This window comes from Galeopterus variegatus, unplaced genomic scaffold (assembly GCF_000696425.1).
Source record: "Galeopterus variegatus unplaced genomic scaffold, G_variegatus-3.0.2 Scaffold3633, whole genome shotgun sequence".
Classification (NCBI taxonomy): Eukaryota; Metazoa; Chordata; class Mammalia; order Dermoptera; family Cynocephalidae; genus Galeopterus; species Galeopterus variegatus.
In genome coordinates, this window is record NW_007729744.1 from 176,272 (window position 1) to 197,287 (window position 21,016).

At 37.4% G+C, this 21,016-nt stretch overlaps 1 protein-coding gene across 1 annotated transcript in view; it reads left to right on the plus strand.

The window, feature by feature from the left end:
• The window catches only part of KCNK2 (potassium channel, subfamily K, member 2), a 150,854-nt gene extending 132,105 nt beyond the window's left edge, over positions 1 to 18,749 (plus strand). Inside the window, exon 7 of the mRNA XM_008585598.1 lies at positions 16,553 to 18,749. Coding sequence (XP_008583820.1) covers positions 16,553 to 16,870 — 318 coding nt within the window. The 3' untranslated portion in view covers positions 16,871 to 18,749. The remainder of the gene's footprint in view (positions 1 to 16,552) is intronic.
• Positions 18,750 to 21,016: the final 2,267 nt, after the last annotated feature.

Consider the following 21,016-nt stretch of genomic DNA (forward strand, 5'->3'; position numbering starts at 1 on the left):
GGCGGGAACCGGTCTCTGTGGGGGCCCCGACCCCGCGGCGGGAGCACCGCCATGCTCCCAAGCGGCTCACTGTAGCAGTGCGCCACCGGGCCAGCCTCTGAAATTAATTTTAATAATATATTTTATTTAACCCAGTATATCCAAACTACTATCACTTTAACATGTAAATATTGAGTGAGACATTTTCATTCTTTTTAATAATAAGTTTTCAAAATATGGTGTGTATTTTATGACAAAAATTATGAGTGAGACATTTTCATTCTTTTTAATAATAAGTTTTCAAAATATGGTGTGTATTTTATACTTAGAGCACATCTCAAGTCACCCTGGCCACTTTTGAATTATCCAGTAGCCTCAATGGCAATGACTACTGATGTGGACAGCACAGCTATAGACTAAGATCAGAATCTCTGGCAATAACTTGTCTCTGGCAATAACAAAGCTGGTTGTTCTGTGCTAATTGTATAGATTGTGCTTTTCCTTCCAGAAATTTTATTGTTTTTAATTGGCATTATTTAAAGGATTTAGAAAGAGGATGAGTAAAAGACAAAGTGCTGTGACAGTGATATAACTGTGTCCATTCACACCACTTATTTTCCCCCAATCCAAAGCAATTCTTGGAGAATATCTCAGGGCTTCGTATTTATTTTGCTACTTCTGTATTTCATCCAGTGTGTCAAAGTGGACAGCCATACCCAGATCATCAATTATTTCAGAGAGTTTCTGTAAATGTTGACCACCCACACCCATGCAATTGTACATGGGAGGGTTTACTCTTAAAAAAAAGTACTTGGAAGCAATTTCACCTTTGAAAAAGATGGAAAAATAGTTTTCCTGGATCTGCTTAGACCTTATTGAATATTTTCTTACACATTCTATTTAGCAAAGTTTAACTGTGATAAAGATACTTTTAAACCAATAGAGCATATATTCAGAGATATATGCATTATCCTCTGAAAACAAAAGCAACAAAGAAAAACAAAATAAAGACTTACTCTTTTCTAGCTTGTTACTCACTTTTCATTTCTCTTTATCTGAACTCTCCAGCTGCTCATCTATAACTTACTGACACCGCATGTCTATAACATACTGACATCGACACTGGCAGTGCCACATGATCAGAAACTGGTTTAGCCTGGGAAGTCTAAATAATTTTTTCCCTTGACTTTCATAGAAAAGCAGAACATATATCTGACATTTCATGGAATAGGATTTCCACTGTGCGTACAATGAATATTATTAATGAATATAAACCTTATTTAATAAACATAAACCAGATTTAGTGGCTTTAAGTTTTAAAATAACTCCCTTTAGTTTTTCTGTTGAACTGGATTTTTGAACATTGATGTTTGACTCAAATATTAGATAGATTTCGGGTAAATAGTTTAAAGAAAAAGCTGATAATTTTATCTGCACAATTCACTTCTTTAAAGCTCTATTGGATAGCCAGTATGTTTCAGGCACTGTGATAGGTGCTGGAGATAAAAAGGTGAATAAGACAGTCTCAACCTTTGGTGACCCAGGTCTAATAGGAAACATGACAGACATACACCAGTAGCCACGATACAGTGCTATAGGTAGGAACACCAATGATGCTGGAGAAAAGAGGACACTTACCAGGTGCTGGGAGAGTGTAGAGATGATGCTTTGTGAGTTAACATAGTGAAGGAAGGAGTCAAAATGGGATCGCTTGATGGAGGCAGTAATGGACCAACTGTCTACAAGACTCAATGCGGTCACAGAACAGGATGATAGTGGTAAGAAAGTAAGTATGACAGCTGGGGCAATTAGAGTTACAGTCAGAGATGAGGTCCAGGATATGGACATGAGAGTGGGTATTGACTTAGAACAAAGGTTGAAGTTCTGGGAATGCTGGAGGTAGAGGCTGGTGAGGCTGTGGTGCTCACTGAGTTATTTGCATAGAAATTGCAATTCCCTCCGGACGATGGCAGGAGCTGCTGTGAAGGGGGATGTTTTGTTAATCAATGACCTATTTGCTATTTCAAATTTAACATGACCCACATGGGATCTTGATATCCCGCTCCCTAAATATCCTATGCTAATGTTCCAGTTCTTAGTAAATATCACCCAACATCCGTCCAGTTGCTCCCACCAAAATCTTTCCAGTCATTCTTGATACTTTCTTCTTCCTCATCGACATGGCTCATGCTCACAGGTTCTGGTGATTCTATAACCAAAAAAAATCCATAAATGTTTTCCTCTGTACTCCTTCTCCATACCACCACTTTGATGCCTGCTTCTCCATCCCCCAAACTGCCATCTCAGTCTGCGTGATCCACCAGGTAGAATCCTGACTACATGCCCTGCTTCCTTCCTCACCTCCCATCAATCTGTTCCTTTTCTCCCGTTGTCTCCAAATTCTTATTGTGGATTGTTATTAGTAAAAAAAATTTGAGCACGTGTCTCCACTATATATATTTATTTATAAGTTACATAGATGGACTACTGTATTCCCGTACTAATATGTTGGATACATATTTAAGATGCATGCAAAAATACAAATGTTAAAAGATTAATGTAAAAATGGTTTTTTAAATATTTTAGTTGCACTTATTGATAATATGAAAAACTTTTTTGCTCTCCCTAAAACTTAATAACAAGAGCAATGTGATTTGCATGCTCCATTATTTTTCCAAATCTGGATTTAGCACTCTGTGTTATACCAAATTCTAATTCTGCTTCATAGAGCAGTTTATTTTGATTCTTAATTTAATGGCTGTCATGTCTGAAAAAAGTAACTTGTGCAGATACACAGATCCAAATGAAAGAAATGCAGCTTTGATTTTGCCTACTAAACATTGTACTTAGTTCTCAATATCATTTATTAAATGTACAAATGGTTTTGTTGAGCTAGAAAATATTTACCTTCAGTGACATGAAACTGTTATTTTTAAGTTCAGATCAGTCCATGTTTAACATTCACCAAAACCTTTTGTTTGTAGACTTTTAAACATTTTGTAAAATCCTTCTTCGAATTTTCTAAGTGTTATTTGATAAGTGGCACCTCTTTATTTGGACACACATAACAATGCAACATTTCCAATCATGCATTTCAAAAATTCTCCTTCCATTATACACATTAAAAAGTTGTTGTTGTTGTTGTTTTTTTTAACTGCAGTTGCCATCTTACATCTTACATCCCTTAAGGGGTGGATCAAATGGGTTTGCTTCAAAATACCTTTCAGGTAACATCTTGCAGAAAACATTCATCATCATAAAGCAGGTATCGGATTTTAAGAAAGGAAAATGCATATGCGATTTGTAAGTGTTATGCCATGAGACAACCAGAATGTTGGTGCATAAAATTTTAATGGCCGCACCCCATCATGCTATTTAGCTTTACAAAAAATTCTAGTATTTCAGGGCCGGCCCGGTGGCGCACTGGATAGTGCGCCGCTTGGGAAGCACGGCGGCGCTCCCGCCCGAGGGTTCGGATCCCACATGCAGACTGGTTCCCGCTCACTGGCTGAGCGAGGCGCGGGGGCAACACCGAGGGCTGCGATCCCGTTGCCGGTCCCGGTCCGGTACGGGGGCGACACTGAGGGTTGCGATCCGTTGCCGGACACGGAAAAAGACAAAAAAAAAAAAAAATTCTAGTATTTCAAAGTCTTGGTTTTATAGAATTAAACACATTGCCAAAACCCCATAGCCCTTAAATTCTAATGCATCAGTGTTTGCTGACAGCGGGAAAATGAGGCAGCCCCATCCACCTGCCCACCTTGGAAATCCTGCTCCTCCTTCAGCCTTCCTCCACAGACCACAGGGACCAAGGGAGGGCACCAGTGTCATTCCAGATATTAAATATGAGTAGCAACTTGATAAGAATAAATAAAAGTAAATAAAAGTAGACATCCTACTCTTTCTTCATTCCAGGGATCAACTCATGCAGTGCACACACAGAAACCACAGTCCAAATGTGATCATGTTATTCTGTATTTCAAACTCCAGGTGCCTCACACTGCTTTGAGAATAAAGCTCACAGTCTTCACGTTAACACTCCTGCTGTATCCATGTGTCACTTGGCGTCTGTCCTATCTCACAGGCCTCATCTTGTGGATTCGACCTGTGGATTCATACAGGCCTTCTTTTATTTCTCTGAATGCACCAAGCTCTTTTTCATGTCAGTCCTGTCCCTTCCCAGTGCTGTCCACACCTGTCACCTTGCTCACTACATGGACCTTTCAGCTGTTAGATCAAATGTCCATTCTCTCCAGACATCCCATCTGACTCCTCCAGCCTAAATTATTCCTCCTCCTTACATGCTCCTATCACGTCCTCTACTTTGTCTTAATTGTACTTAATCATGATTTGCAATTATGTAGTTATTTGTGCAATTATTTGTCTGTTTTTTCCAGAAAGCACCTTGAGGGCAGTAGCCTTTCTCCCAGTCTAATCCATTGGGACTCCTTGTCTGAGACTCATGGTGTTCTACCCAGAACTCTGTATCATCACCTTCTTATGACACCTCAAAATTCATTTGGTTCTTTGGACATTCATTCAACAAAATTTTACTAAGCACCTAAATGTGCCAATAATGTGCTAGGCAGTTGAGATAAAACAGTATACAAAATGAAATTTGCAAAACATATTGCTTTGAATGGTCTTCCACTTAAAAATGAAGACTCCACTTACATACATCAATGTTGAATTTACTTCATGTGGAAGGGATTTATAACCTTTACTGGGTCATTAAAAGAAGAGGAGAGTCTGTCTCTCTCTCTTTCTCTCTCTGCTCTCTCTGCTTCCACCATCTTGCAATGTGAGACCCCTGGGTCACCGTCACCACCACCAGATAGACTTTGGACTTCCCAGCCTCAAAAACTGTAAGCAATAAATGTTATATTCTTTATAAATCACCCAGTTCCAGGAATTTTGTTATAAGTAACAAAAACAGACTAATACAGGAAGCAAAATCACTTTTTAGTGGACTGGTCCTACATTCTTGTCGTGAATATAAGATGCCCTTTTTAAAAAAAAAAATAGGTAATCAACTACTAAATCTCAGTTTCCTGATGAATTTTGGAATGTCATTAAATACCTTGATTTCATTAAATATATAATGCATACATTTTAGGCAATCTTTTTTTTTTTTTTTTTTTTTTGGCAGCTGGCCCAAGGGGGAGTCTGAATCTTGGTGTTACAACATCACGCTCTCACCAACTGAGCTAACTGGCCAGCTCATACAATGAAAACATTTTAACGGTGAATGCCTTTGAATTCTGGCCCACCCCTCATTCAGTTATTACTTTTGACATGGTATTTTTGCACACCTTTAAGAATTTAAACAAACAGATGATTATCCCCAACACCCCCATCACCACCCCCCATCATCAGACATTAGTACTTGTAGAGGTTCCACGTTATCCTGGCAGCTAAACAAATATCTATGCAGAATAAATCATATAACAGTGCATGTAATTTAATTAAAAGTACTTAAATTATTTTATATTATTCTATGAATTTCAATATCTCCGTCTTTACAGTACAATGAGGTGTTGTATCAGTTGGATGAGCTTTATAAAATGTATTGATTGTTAAAGAAACCCCAATACCAGACGAGTGGGGAGATTTTCAAGGGCATTCAGTGACATGATGATAAAAATTAGATGAGTTTACTCCACACGTGAATGTTTAGTTTTGCAGCCCCACCTCATTATTAAGACAGTTAACATTATATATCATACTTTGACATTTGTAGAAGAAAGATATTATTTAAAATAATGGTATTAATTTTAGTGTTATAATTTTTTTGACATTGTTTTTATTAAAAAAAGACTAAGTACTATTGTACTTAATCTTTACACAATTATGTTAATATGTGTGGTATTAAGAAGTGAAGACATTGCTAACTAAAAAAAGCAGTTTAGGTTAAGGAGACCTTATGAATATTACATATACTTTCCTGAAAACCAGAGAAAAACATCATGTACTGTTCTATCAAGATAATGTGACACTGAAGTAATCCTTTTAGGTTTTTTTTTTTTAAAACCTGGTAGGTAAAGAGAATAATTTGAATTGTTCTTTCTAACAGTACGGTTCAACCATACAATGGAATGTCAATACTGTACTTCAGGAAAGTAATGATAATTGTTAGGAATTACAGTCTAGGCAACCTCTGAAATTGAAATGCAAAGTAGGCAAATTATTTTTACAAATTTAACCAGAGGGATGTTTTCAACTCAGCTAGCTGCTTTTAGTATTTAACTTCTCAAAGCATTAAGATATGTAAGCATCTGAGCACTGAGAAAAGTAAACGAAAACCCCACAGTCAAAAGGGACAGGAAAGTAGTGTTCAAAGACGAGGACGACCTCTTCAGCTCTATTCCTCATGAAGAAAATGACCAAATGGTTATTATCAGATCCTGAATGCTCAGCTTTTCTTCCGATTCTTTTGAAGACATCACTTAGGGAAAAGGCTCTCCGTCTGTGTTACTCTACCCACATCAAAAACAATGGCTATATCTGCACATCAATAGGACCTTTTTTTTTGTTTTTAAAGAAAAGTCAGTGATGCTCTTACAAGTATTATCCACTACTTGAGTTAGTCTACCCATTGGTAATTGGAAAAACTTTACAGAGTTTCAGATAGAAAATCCTCATTTACTGATGACTCCAGGACAGGGACTGGCTTATTTTTAACAAGTGATTGTTATTCATAGTTAGGTAAGGATTACTTGAGAAGAGAAAGTAAAGACACTTAGAATGAAAAATATAGATAGGAAGAAAATAACTAGGACAAGATTATAGGATTACAAAAAGGCCTTGTACATAAAGTGAGAACGGGAAGGCAGTGAGTCAAAAGTAATGGCCGGTGGAAGGACTTTGGGAGGAAGACAGGGCACTGGCAGAGTTGCTGTTGTCACATTTCCAAATCGCAGCACAGATTCCAGTCATAAAGCAGCTGGCTGCAACTGATTGGAGTAGTGTTGCTGGGATATTCATCTACTGGAGAAGGATCATTCAGAATAGTAGCAAATTTCAGTTTTTACTCTTCTCTTTATGACCAGAAACCAAAACTCTGTACCGAGTGTTGTGGAATTTCAAAGCTAGTAGGTAGTTGGAGCAAGTGTGCTGGGTGGAAAATTGAAGCAGACGACGCTAGGTTTTCCAGTTAAATGGAAAGACTCAGAGGGCTGAAGACTTGTTCAGGGGGACAAAGCTTCAGATAGACTTGAAGGTCAAAGTGAAATAGATAATTAAGGTAAATAAATAATTTTGTTTTGAGTTATTCTAAATTTGAGGAGTTTCTCAAGTTTATATAGATAAATTAGGGAGCATGTTTAAAATGAAACAGTGTTCAACCTCTCAACTGCTGAATTTTATGGAAAACAGGATTCATGAGACAGTATTGTTTAAAACTGGGGAGCCTCCAGCATATTAGCTAATACTCAATAGTGAAATTTTAGGTAGTCCCAGCTGGTGGGGAGGCAGAGACTTCTGCCGTGTGGAGAAGACGTTTTTAGATGAAACTTGCCCTAGAAACTGTTTTCTTATCAAAAGCCAGGGTAGGATAATATGTCTTCTTGTCACAAAAATAGATTAGAGGGAAAAAGATAGTATAAGGAAGTACTGCTCCTCAAAAATTGGCTTTACTTTCTTGGAAAAATATATAGCTGACGTTTCGCAGAGTATTTGGAGGAAAATATTCTTCTTAGAAATATAGCTAATAAAGACCAAGTTTTTAAAAACTGCAATGTAAAAAGTTTCTCAAGCTGAAAGGACTGAAAATTCCCTTTAAATCATGTTATACTTTCTATTGAAAAGAAATGACTACTTCAGTGATGATTTGATCTGGGATAGAGGCAAGGAGACTTTCAGAAGTGAAATCATTAAACAAACATGAAAATCAGGATAGGAAATTAACCTTCATCACACTTAGGTGTATAGTAAAGTATAATCAGTCATACTTTAGTCAACAATGTAGAGTTGATTCAGAAATGCAGAGTTGGTCTCAATCATTTTTTATTTTCTTTATGACATTAAAAATTAAAGACTCCCTCAAGGTATTTTTTTACTTTGATATCTGGATAAGAAAGACTGCCAGTAGTGATTGCTGTCCAGTTCCTATGCTTAAGTTGTGTTGAGCAAATAAATAGCACCCATAGAGAACTCTCCCTTCACAAGGTTCATTCAGGGCTATGCTGTGCACTGCATCTGCATAGATTATATTGTAACACTAAGCAGGAGAGACTTAAAAGGAAAAAAAAAAAAAACTACTCACAAATTTGTGGACCTCAAGAAAGCCAACACTAAGCCCGGCATATAATAGATACTCAATAGGCAATTGTTAAGATCTACAATTTCTGGGCCAGCCCGGTGGCGCACTGCTACAGTGCGCCGCTTGGGAGCGCAGCGGCGCTCCCGCCGAGGGTTCAGATCCCACATACAGACCGGTTCCTGCTCACTGGCTGAGTGAGGTGCGGGTGCAACACTGAGGGCTGCGATCCCGTTGCCAGTCCCGGTCCGGTACGGGCGCGACACTGAGGGTTGTGATCCGTTGCCGGACACGAAAGAAAGACAAAAAGGAAAAAAAAAAAAAAAAGATCTACAATTTCTATTTTTACATACTTTTAATATCCTTACTTATATGCATTTATTGTTTTATATAGTTGTAATCAGTTGTATAAAATATCATTTTCTTTTATCACTTTACCTAACACAATCATAATAGTGGAAAATAGTTCCTATAGCTGATTGGTTTCTCATAAACTTTGGCCTCCATATGATATTTATTAATCTCAATATTAAAAATATGGTTCAGAGAATATCTTCCTAATATTTACTTTTTCCTTTGCTTGAAATTCTTGACCCGTAAATTTCTATACATTATTGGCTTTTATCAAAGGATATAAACGTTTTAATATTATTAAAATTGATTTATAAGTTGCTTTCTCTTCAGGGCTATACCAACACACACTGATACAGAACTTCTGCAAATAGCAGTCTCATATGAGAGAGCCTGGGTGTGTTTGTACAAGAAGAGGGCTATATCAGTCAATGGTAGCAGATTTCTCACTTGTCATTCAAAATGTATGCAGGAGGCTAGTTTATTCAAATTACCAAGTTGGGTACTTTAATGTACAGAAGAAATAAATAGAATGTGTAGTCTCTGTCATTAGCTTGCCATCTGGTTGGGAAGACTAAATGTATTTCATTAAATTGCTAACTCAAAGCATTTTCCAAGTGTGGACTGAGTGGGAAGGAAGGTTGAACTCGGTAAGAAATAGGGCAGTGATCCTTTCCCTTAAGGAATCTGTCATGTAGTTGATTGGAGTCAAGGGAGTGATAAATACTCCTTATGGTTACAAATGAGCTTACTGTAAACTTCATAAATTGCAAGCTTCTAGAATAGTGAACTTTCATCCTTCTTGGGCCATCCTGTCAATCTTATGTGATTTAGGAAAATTGCCCTAAAAATGTTGGAATGGCAAGTGCTTGATTTTAAATTATGTTGCTATCAATGCAAGGGCCTTCTTGGTATTATCTGAGATATGTTAGAAAACCTGAGGACTGCAGGGTTTGGAACCACTTTTGGGGAGGCAAATACTGGCCCTTTGTAATCATGAGACTTTGCTACCTTGAAAAGCTATCAGGTTTTTAATAAATGTTCATTGTTGCCGAGGACGATGTTAGTGATTCTTCTAAAGTGAAATTTTTATCCTTTCTTTAAGTTTAGGTTGCATGTCATAAAGATGGTAAAGCCCAAGTTCTGGGATGGCCTAGTCAGGTATTGTCTTGCAGGATGGTGGGAGGGATGAAAAGGGTTAGAGTGCTGGTAAGAAGAAGGGTAAGAAAAGGAAAGCTGATGGAAAGGATCAATTCAACAGGCATGAGGTTCTTCACTTTGAGGGTGAAATATAATAGCATCATAGGCTTCTCAGAACGGCAAGGAGGCTCTACAACGACTAAAATGTTAGTTTGAGGAAACATGTTTTGGAATTTTATTATAAGTGGACCTAGCTAGTGCTCAGTGCTTTTCATCATTTCACCAGCTGTGTATCCCTCCTGAGAGGAGCTAGATCATCCCATCAGAGTTAACCAGGAAGCAGACACTTTTTACTGGATTGTGTATCAAAAATTTGATTGATTTGTTTGTCATTGATTCTCTTACTCATTTATTTATCCGGCAAATACTGACTGAGTTCCCACTATGTACAGTCTTCTAGGAGCTGTGTATAATAAACAAGGTGCGGCAGATATATCCTCTTTGCTGTCGAGAAGCCAGTTAAACTAGGAGGTGCTCTAAGAGATGGTGGGTTGGACAACAGCTTTGACCATAGGAATGGAGAGAAGTGAAGGAATTGAGAGGAAAAAAGTTAATAAGCAGGACTTGGGGTTGATTTGATGTAAGCTTGACTAAGAGGAACAAGGATTAAACTGAAGTTCAACTTGGGAAACTTAGTGCTTAATGGTGCTGTGATAGGGTATTAAATCCAAGAAACAGGTTTGAGGAATTAAATGATTTCATTTGGGGATATGTCAAGTTTGAGACGCCTGGGAGTCATCTAAAGTGAAGATGTTCAATGAGCAGTCAGACATGCAGAATTCAGTAGAGATGTGACCCAGAAATGTGGACTTGGGAGTCACCAGCAAACAGGTGGTAATTGAAACAACTGGACACTGTGATCTTCCAGGGAAAATGGGAATAGAACACTGGGGAACACGGGTTGTTAGGAGAGGGCAGAAGAAAGTGAGCCTGCACAGGTGATTGACCTGAACAGTAAAACAACAACATGATAGTGTGCTGATTTGGAAACTAAGAGCAAAGACGCACTGGGAAGGACGGAGCAGTCAGGAGTGCCAGTTGCTGCTGTGAAGATCAGGCAAGTTAGGGACAGAGAATGGTCCACCGCGTCTAGTGATATGGGCGAGAGCAGTTTCTGCAGAGTCTAGAAGGTGGGGGGTCTGTCTGTAGCACTCTAGTTCCTTCAGTTTTCTAAGTCAGATCACCTGAGCTGTGAGAGTTATGTGACCATCAGGAATACTCGGACACAGGGACAGATTCATTCTTCAGTGAAGTGCTTGAGCTGCAGGGTCATTCACTGTGATCCTTTGGGAGTTGTTTTTGCTCACTTTTTGTTGCTTAGCTTTGTTACTGAGTGATATAGATTGCTTACTTATAGGGAGATGAAATGCTCTTTAATGAAGTTGCAGAAATATTTTTATAAAAACCAAATGAAAGAAAAATATTCTAATGCAGAAGGATTCATTTTAATTATCCAGAACACCACAAGCATAACATGTCAATTAAGAAAAATTTTATTATATAAAGGTGATAGTCTCAAAAACTTAGTTTTGAATTTCTTTGGAAACAAAAAAGCACCTTTAGAGTTTGAATATACAATTTTATAACTGTTACAAGATATGAGTCTGTACTTGAATAATGAATACATCGCTGTAGGCCATCCTATAGGGTGAAGATTTTTTTTTAAAGGAATGGGAATGAGTAGTTCTTTTCTTTTTTTGCTTGCCTTAGTTTGGTTTTTGAGGGACTCTTTCTCTCTTTTTTTTTTTTCTCCTTATTTTCAAGCTTTCAATTTGAGTGGTTGTGGTCCTTAAATTCAGTATCATGAATAATGGTAAAAAGTCAGGGCACTAAATAGAGGGAATAGATACAATTGTTGTTTTAGATGAGTACCCAAGTGTACACTTTTGAGTCAATTCTTGTTTTCAGTATCTTTATGAAATTTGGGTAGTGTATTCTCACCCTAATGTAACCTGCTATAGAGTGGGTTTCCATATATCCTTGCATTCCTCCAAAAGATGTTTAGTCCTTAGAATTAATAAGTACAAGGGATCTTCAAAAAGTTCATGGAAGGATTCATATTATCTCTTAATTCAGTTTTTCCATGACCTTTTTGAAATACTGTAGTAATTAAAATACTCTTTGCAAACCATATTATCATCACCAACCTTATTGTCAACTATTGTTATTAATTGTGCAGTCTTGTATATTTTAAGAACACATTCACACAGATATGTATGTATCTCACTTGTTTCTCCTGTGAAATAGGTTATTATCCTTATTTTATGTATAAGAAATCTGAAGCGCAGAAAAGGTTAAGATGTGGTTATAGAGCTGGAACTTGAGGCTCCCTTCAGCCCACCCCATTTCTGTTCTCTGAAGCTCTGATGACCTCCAGAGGTTACTTATCCAATTGTGGGAATTGTAGAGAAATTAGAAAAAAACATGTTTCCCAAAGTAGACAGAAATACCAGCCTCTGCCAGAGACTGAATGCAATTAAAGATAAGAAATTAAAGAAGTGTATGGACTCCAACAAGTCTGAGCTTTTCTTTCATCTAGCCTTTTCCTAATTGGCAAGAATCACTAACTCGTAGAAGCACTTGGCTACCAGAAGTTTTGTGTGTGTCATTAGTGCAACCTCCAACATCATGGTGACTTTGTGAAACTTTCTTATCAAGAAAATTCAGATCAAGTGTAAGGAAGGTTTTTATTCTTTGTCCAATTTATCATGATCACTTAAGTTTAAATTGCAATACAGAAATGATTAACATATTTAAAGAGCTTTCTACGCAGGTGCCAATAATGGGGGGGGGGGTTGCCATGAAAAGGCAAAGGTTACACCTCATTGTGCAGAAAGGAAATACTGGGGCTGCTGGGAATCCTGAGTCTGAAAACAATATTCAATAAACACCCATAATAAAAAGAATTTTCACTGCTAACGCAGGTCTATGTCACGGGATTGTGTGAAATTTTGTATATATATATGGTTCCTACCATGTGCTTAGCATCGTTCTTTTAAAATATTACTTTACTTAATTGGTATCTATTGTGGGGAGGATTCATTTGTTTCTCCCATTTCAAGAGAAACTGAGGCTAGGAAGGTTAAAAAAAACTTACCTTAAGACATAGTGAATATGTAGTGGAGCTGGGATTCAAACTTGGATACCTAGATCCAGCATGTTATTCTGCCTCTCCAAGAAAATCAGACAGAAATTTCACAGTGTCTACAACATCAGAAAATATTCATGTCTTTTGACCCAGTGTTTCCACTTAACATAATACTTTGTGCACATTAGCAAAGATATATGTACAAGAATGTTCACTGATGCGTTATTTTTAATAGTGGAAAACAAATCCCCCCGAATATCCATCAATAAGGGATGATGAAATCCTGGCATATCCATCTTGCTGGAGAAAGCTGGGCAGCTGATATAAACTATGAGTTAGATTAATGGGTACTAGCATGGAAAGAATACTAAAATTGGATGAGGAAAAAAGCCATTTGCAAAATAATGTGGTTAATATAAGACCATTTTTTGCAAAAATATTAGCGATAGTCAAGATGGAAGAGGAAGAAAGTGAGATTAGTGTGTGTAGAGAGAAGAAAAACAACAGCAGCACATGTACCATTGCTCACTGTCACAGAGACGTGAGGTCACAGAGTGCATGTATTTTCAGTGATGTGTTTATTCATTTAACAGATATTTATTGGAAGTGTGCTATACCAGGTGCGAGGTGCTGTGGATATACATAAAACCTACAGTCTACTCAAAAAAGGTAGAAAATTAACAAGCCAATAGATTAGCATTTGAATTTTGATAGGCAAAGTCTATTGCTTTTATAATTCTCTTAAGAAGACATTTTTTTAAGTAAAAAGAAAGAAGAGACCATTACCAAAGAAAAGGGGCGGCGGGTTCTGTGAGGGTCAGCACCTTTTCTGCTTGTGGGGGATTGGTTGTGGGGTGGGAGGCTGGTAACCAAAACAAAGCTGATGGGATAGATCTAGTTTTAGTTCTGTCAGTTCTGACAGTGCCCCAAGACTTGAGTCATGACTTAGAGGCTTACTCCGACGGACATCTTCTAGGCTAGGGATTATTTTTGGTTAACCACCTGTATATGGGAAAAAATTGAATATAGTAGCCGATTCTTGTACTTTTCACAGACGCTTATTTAAGCAGAAATGTAGATTATTTCCTGTTTTCTTTATTGTATTAACCTTTATTACTAGGAAAAGTTCATCATGGAAAAAAATGTCTTGATACTTGTTCTTTCTGCATTAAGAAAATTATGAATTCTCAAATAGAACAGGCTAATTCCTTTTTTATAAAATCATTGGTAAGGTGGGGGTAAAGATCAGATAGAATTTTTTAGTTTTTTGTTAATTATTATTGTTTTATTATTAACCTACAATTTTACACGGCTGAGGATATCTGCTTGTAATGTAAACTAGGAGAAATTTGTAATGTGGGATAATGATAACTATTTTGTTCAAGACCATATGGATCAAGTTTTTTTCTCTTTATTTTTGTATTTGAATACAATCTTTAAGCATGGTGAAATTTTAAGTCTTTAAAATTAAATTGAATAGTAGATAAACAATTGGATCTCTTAACTTTTTATATTAAAAGTGTTATGAACTTTATAGATGGTGTTCATTTATTAATTAAATGCAATCCAGTGAGTTTCTCCTGAGTGCTTTCACTGTGTCAGACACTACGTGTTTTAGATACTCCAATATGAGTGTAGTATGGACTCTGATCTCGAGAACTCTTAGTTTAAACAGAAAGACAGGTAAAAATTAGAAAAATAATATAATCTATGAGAGATTTTATTGAAAAGTGTGTATGGAATTTGCAGGGAGTAAAATCTGACTGATTTGGTGTTTGTTACCCCTGATAGATACTTGCCTGTGCTCTTCCAACTTGAGAGCTCCCACCAACAGAATTCAACACATCATAATCTGTTCCATATTGAAGTATAATTGGACAGGGACCCTTATAGGAACTGAGTTATCTCCAGGCTAAACTGCTATGAATTTAGCACCTCTTTCCCGGCAAGCTCCCTCTAAGTTTCCTCTATAGTTAAGAATTGCTTGATCTTGTTAATTATATGTACCACAGAGTTCTCATTTTTCCAGCTTTCCTTTTTTCAGAGCCAGACCCAGATAACAAGCAATTATTTCTCATTAGGACAGTGCAACTAGGAAATTAAAGAACTTTTAAAATAAAGAGTATATCATCAATGTGTGTGTACATATGATTATGGATAAATGAGAAAGGATCCATTTGCCACGTGCCACCCTCCAGGAATAACTGTGGGTTCCATTCTGTTTGTGCACACACACACACACACACACACACACACACACACACACACACACACACACACACACACACACACACACACACACACACACACACACACACACACACACACACACGTATGTCTGTGGCTACCTGAGTAAATGGACACATCACCTTGTAATATGTGTACATGTCTACCCCCTCTTGTAATTCAGATACTCATAAAAGTTTAGGTACCATCAGTTACATTTTCCGTATCAAAGTTGAAAACAAAATTCAACAAACCTATAAAAATAAAATAAACAGAGCTATGGTTATGTGCTTGCCAGGCAAGGGCAAACCTATGTCACTGAAGAAATGAGTTCAGTGAGTCTCCCTAAGCCGAAAGCAGAAGTGTACAGGGAGGTGGAGGAGTTTCTCTATATTAGAAGATTATTCTAGGAGATATTCTAGAATATTCAATTCTTGTCCATTATGAGGAAGATTGTAAAGGTTCCCATAGGAATAGTCATTTCAGGGCATAAAAATATGGGCATAATTTTCAAAAAGGTCAGAGAAGATTTCTGATGGGCTCGAGGTCATGTAGCAGATACTCTGGTATGCTTGGAAAATTATTCTTTTGTGAGCCTGCAAGGAGAACTACATGATGACAAATACATAGGCTCTTACAGTCTGTAAAGTACATTACCCAGCCGCCCTGTTAGGTGTGTACTGTGAAGATGCCTGTTCTACAGCTAAGGAAATGGCAGGTCAGACAGTGGAGCAACTTCCTTAATTCCACAAACATTCATCGAGAAACTATGCCTTGGACTTCATCATTGCCCACGCGGCCTGAAAATGGACTTGCCAGTTCTCTCTTTTTAAAAAAATTTGCCTCCCCTGAAAGCAGGAACAAAATATTTTATTGCTTATTTAGGAAATAGAGAATTCCTAAATGGCCAATATGTCACTGGATACAAAGTTCTGATCTCTAAAACCTAGGTTTACATCCTGAGCAAACGGCATCACTGTTATCAGAACCAACCCACGGCACCTGGGTGCATATTCCAGACCCTTTTAACCCACCTTGCTGCTTCGACTATATCTTACTGCCTTTTTTACATCCAAATACCTTTTGAAATTACATGAAGATAAAATGAAATACTCAAAAAGTTTTTTTAAAGAGTTTGCGATTGCCTTTTTACAGCATCAAAATTGTCAATGATGGGGTGTGTGAACAAAAAACAAGCACGCTATTGCCTCTGAAATATCATTTGATTTATTATAGAGTCTAGGTTCCTAGATTAATTTTTAGAGCCATATCTTTATAAAATTGAATTGTGATTTGTACCACTTGCCTGATTACATCATTTCTCAGACCACTGTATTACAAAAGGTTACTCCAATTTTCATTTTGAAACTCTCTAAGTGAACGGAAGATAAAGCACACAGAATGTTGAGTGTCATGTGATCTCTCTGTCTTTTCTCTGCTGTACGTTCCAGGTGGGAGAGTTCAGAGCACACGCTGCTGAGTGGACAGCCAACGTCACAGCCGAATTCAAAGAAACCAGGAGGCGGCTGAGTGTAGAGATCTATGACAAGTTCCAGCGCGCCACCTCCATCAAGCGGAAGCTCTCAGCAGAGCTGGCTGGGAACCACAGCCAGGAGCTGACTCCTTGCAGGAGGACCCTGTCGGTGAACCACCTGACCAGCGAGAGGGACATCTTGCCTCCCTTGCTGAAGACTGAGAGTATCTATTTGAATGGTCTGACGCCACACTGTGCTGGCGAAGAGATTGCTGTCATTGAGAACATTAAGTAGCCCTCTCTGTGAAGAGCCCCAGGCGTAGCCATAGGCGAGGACTTCTGTACGCCCGCCCTTCATGACTGTTGCTGGCAGCATTTTTTAAATTGTGCATGAGCTCAAAAGGGGAAACAAATAGATACCCCGTCATAGTCATCTGCCATCAGGAGAGTTTGGAATTATGAGCCAGCACTATCTTTCTGATGACGCTTGTTGAAAGGTCCACTGTCTCTGGCAAGTGGAATGACAAGCAATGTCTGATGCCTTTTTGTGCCCAGACTGTTTTCCTCCCTCTTTTCCTAACGTGCCATAAGGCCTCAGAACGAATTATAATTGTTTTTGGTAATAATGTAGCTTTGAGGGATCAGTCCTTAACTTTTCAGGGTCTACCTAACTGAGCCTAGATCTGGACCATTTATGGATGACAACATTTCTTTTTGTAAATGGCGAGAAATTCTTATGCAGCCTTTTACCTAAGAAATTTTCTGTCAGTGCCTTATCTTATAAAGAAACAGAACCTCTCTAGCTAATGTGTGGTTTCTCCTTCCCCGCCTTCACCCCTAGGCTCACCTCTGCAGTCTTTTCCTCAGTACTCCCTTTTAGATACCATACCTTGCTAGAAACAGTGTGTAAAATGCTGGAAGTGATGATGTGCGAAGAAGGAATAGATGCCAAATTAGATGGACATCTAAGCAGCACTCAGCGTTGCCTCGCGTTAAAGGCACTGCAGAGAAAGAGGTGCAGAGATGGCCCCTCTGAGTATTTATTTGACTCAGGTACCAATGGTACATTAATACTGTGTAATTATTACCAGGCCAGTAAAATTGGCCGCTCCCAAGTAGTCCCTTTTTCCTGGCAGTATTTGGAATTTATCATTTATTAATAAGCATACATCTTTTAAAGGCAGAAGAAGAAAACCCACATATAAAAATGATCTGACAAAAGAAAGATGTTAAAAATGGATATTCCTGGAAGAGATTTGAAACAGTTGGTGTGAATTACCATTCTGATAAAAAGAAAATAGCAAAACGAGCATTTGCTAATAAACATACTGCCAGCAATTATTTGCTTTTGGATGTATAAAAGGCTTATGTAATTTTCTTTCCCTGGGTGACTTTTGCCAGATGAGGGGAGGTGATGCAGCCGTGAGAGGAGGACACAGTCCTAGCCTTCCCTAGGTGTTCCTTTGAAGTTGTAACCAGGTGTGAAAAGCAGAAGTTGAAACTGGGATCACTGTGATTTTGCACTTGGAAAAATGCAGATTGCAGGCATAATTCATCTCTGGCATTAGAGAAAAAGCTGTTAAAGCACAATTTAAATCTTGAGAGTCTTTTTTTTTTAAGATAGAAAAGGCTGATAATTCTTTTTAGTTTAATTTTATATCCTGCAATTCTTTGGATATTTCCAAGATTCAGAAAAAAATTCGGTAAATGCGCCCAATAAATTGCTACCCTTTCCTTTATTTTCATACTTAGATCTGCTGTACATTTTATAAATATATATAATTTTTAAAATGCAGAAAGAAGATGATTTCCATAAATATAATTGCAAAACTGGTTTTTTTGTTTGTTTTTACTTTTGAGGGGTGTATGTCTGAATAAGAGGCATTCGGATTAGAGTCTTCAAAAAGAAACCCAGGATCTTAAAAGACAAACAAACTAATAGATACTTATTTTCCAAAATTTAAATTTAAGCTAGAAATGTAAATATTCAGTTAACTTGTTGAAGGTACTTTTATAAACTTAAAACATTCTAACCAAACTTTTAGAAAGTCAGGCTCTTTTAGAAAGAAAGCTACACCCATTTTCTCAATAACTGTTCTGAAAGTTCATATGGTGGAATGCGCCATGTATAAACTGTGAATTGTATTGACAAATAAAGTTTGTAATTAAAGTTAGTATTTTCTGAGTCTCTTGCTTGCTGCTGAGAATACAGATCTAATTCTAGCTAAGTAGAACTCCAGGATAGGACTTTTCATGTTGAGGTTTTGTGGCTCCATTTACAATATTTAAGAAATATTTTTGATGCATTAATACTACCTTTGTTAAATACATGAAGAGTGCTCTTCTTGGTTGTTAATCAAAAGTAAACATGCTGTCTGAAATATGATATTTGAAATATCATATAAGTTCAGGATTGTTTCTATTATGTTACAATATATTCATATCATATTTTTTCACCGTTGGACATTGTCTTGTCACTGAAGTAGTCTGAATGCGGAACACAGGCATCTGAAAGTTTTTTTGTTAGAAAAAGACAATTAAACATCCTGGTAGTATTGAAGCCTAAACAAGGTAGTTGCCAACAAATCTTCCAGACCTTATACCCCCAATATTCGGACTACTTATCCTTTCTGTATTGTACATAAGTTTATTGATTCATTCTTAAACAACTTGATGCTCAGTAAGTATCCTAAAACTGGTCTTCAACTTATCATTGGGAAAATTTTTTAAAAGCGTGTATATTATATCAATTGACACCACTTTTATTTTCTCAAGCTTTATTTTGTTTACTCCTTGTGGAGTGAACATTGATAAAGATTTTGGCATAGTCTTGAATTTTCTAGTGAGTTTATTTTTCCTTTGAACCAGTATACAAGTGAGTAGTTTTGCCATGAAAGATATTTGAAAAAAAATTAAGGACTAGAACCAGAAAGGATCAGTAACTACCTGATCTGTATTCTTAGACATGGCTTCCACAGAATGCTCTCAATCTACCTTACAGCTATTAAAAGTAAAAGTGATTATTTTGTAGTTATTTCAATTTTTTACATAGATCTACATACTTTGCTACATACTGCATGTCAAACACCTTTTTTCCCAATAATAATAATTCACTCTTGCAATGCAGAAAAAAGTGAAGCTTCTGAAGCCAAGATGGAATTAAATAATGCATGTCTTGGCTTTCTAACAAAGAAGGGAGTGGGGTGTAGGGCTTTGTTTCTTTCTCAAATTCTAAGGAACATGTGACATTTAAGAAAGACCAAATTCCACCTAACTGTGTCAAAAAATCATGAAGCTAAACGTTCAGAGTCTAAGGGAAATTTCAGTTGGAATACCAAAAATCAAATTTAGACATTCTGAAGACTTGAGATAGTTATTTATGTCTAAGAACTAGAAACCTAGATCAAATTTTGCTTTTGTCTTTTTTTTCTTTTATTTTTGCTGCTCTAGTAAAATCATAACTTGTTTATGGTTTTCATTTCTTATTAAAGTGCGAGTATAAATTTGTTTTGGTATAATCTAAAGATGTCTCTATTTGACTACTCATAACTTCATTAAAATTAATATCTGATTTTTGCTTTGACATGAGCTTACTTAAAAGTCCTTTTATAGTGAAACTAAGTGGCCTTGCACATGCTCCTGTGTCAGTGCCAAGATGGCATGGAGTAACCTGGCTACTTCTGGTAGAAACTTTTGAGGGTAACTTACTATAGTTATCTTAATAAGGGGAAAACTTCATAATCTCCACCTGCTTCCTTCATCCCACCCTTTCACTTCAAAGGTTTATATCTTTTTTGTTTCACACTGATCCTTCCTCACCTATAACTCAACTACGTCTTCCTAAAAGAGTGATTGGTTCCAAGGACCTGGAATTTTGACTCTGCTCTTTTGTTTTGGCTCAATGCTGTTTTTTCCAACTAAACCCCAGCTCTATTTCTTTTTTTTTTTTCGTGACTGGCAACGGATCGCAACCCTCAGTGTCGCGCCCGTACCGGACCGGGACCGGCCACGGGATTGCAACCCTCGGTGTCGCTCCCGCCCCTCGCTCAGCCAGTGAGCGGCCGGTCTGTATGTGGGATCCGAATCCTCGGCGGGAGCGCCACCGTGCTTCCCAAGCGGCGCACTATAGCAGTGCGCCACCGGGCTGGCTCTCTAACTATTTCTAATGCTCCTAAAAACCATTATTGTTTTCCTAGTATTAGTGTTATAAAATATTTTTACTGTGTTAGGCTTGTCTCAATTTACAACTATTTTTTTTCTTTTGATCTGGCATTCCTTTCCAAAGTAATTCTATATATTCACGAAAAACTCACTGCCTAGTCCTTATTCTATGTGTTTTGCACTCATAGACTTGGATTCCTCTCTGAGATCCGTCTAGATAACTCACATTGGATATCTTCACCTCTGAAAGGCACCTCAACATATCCAAGACTCTCGTAAT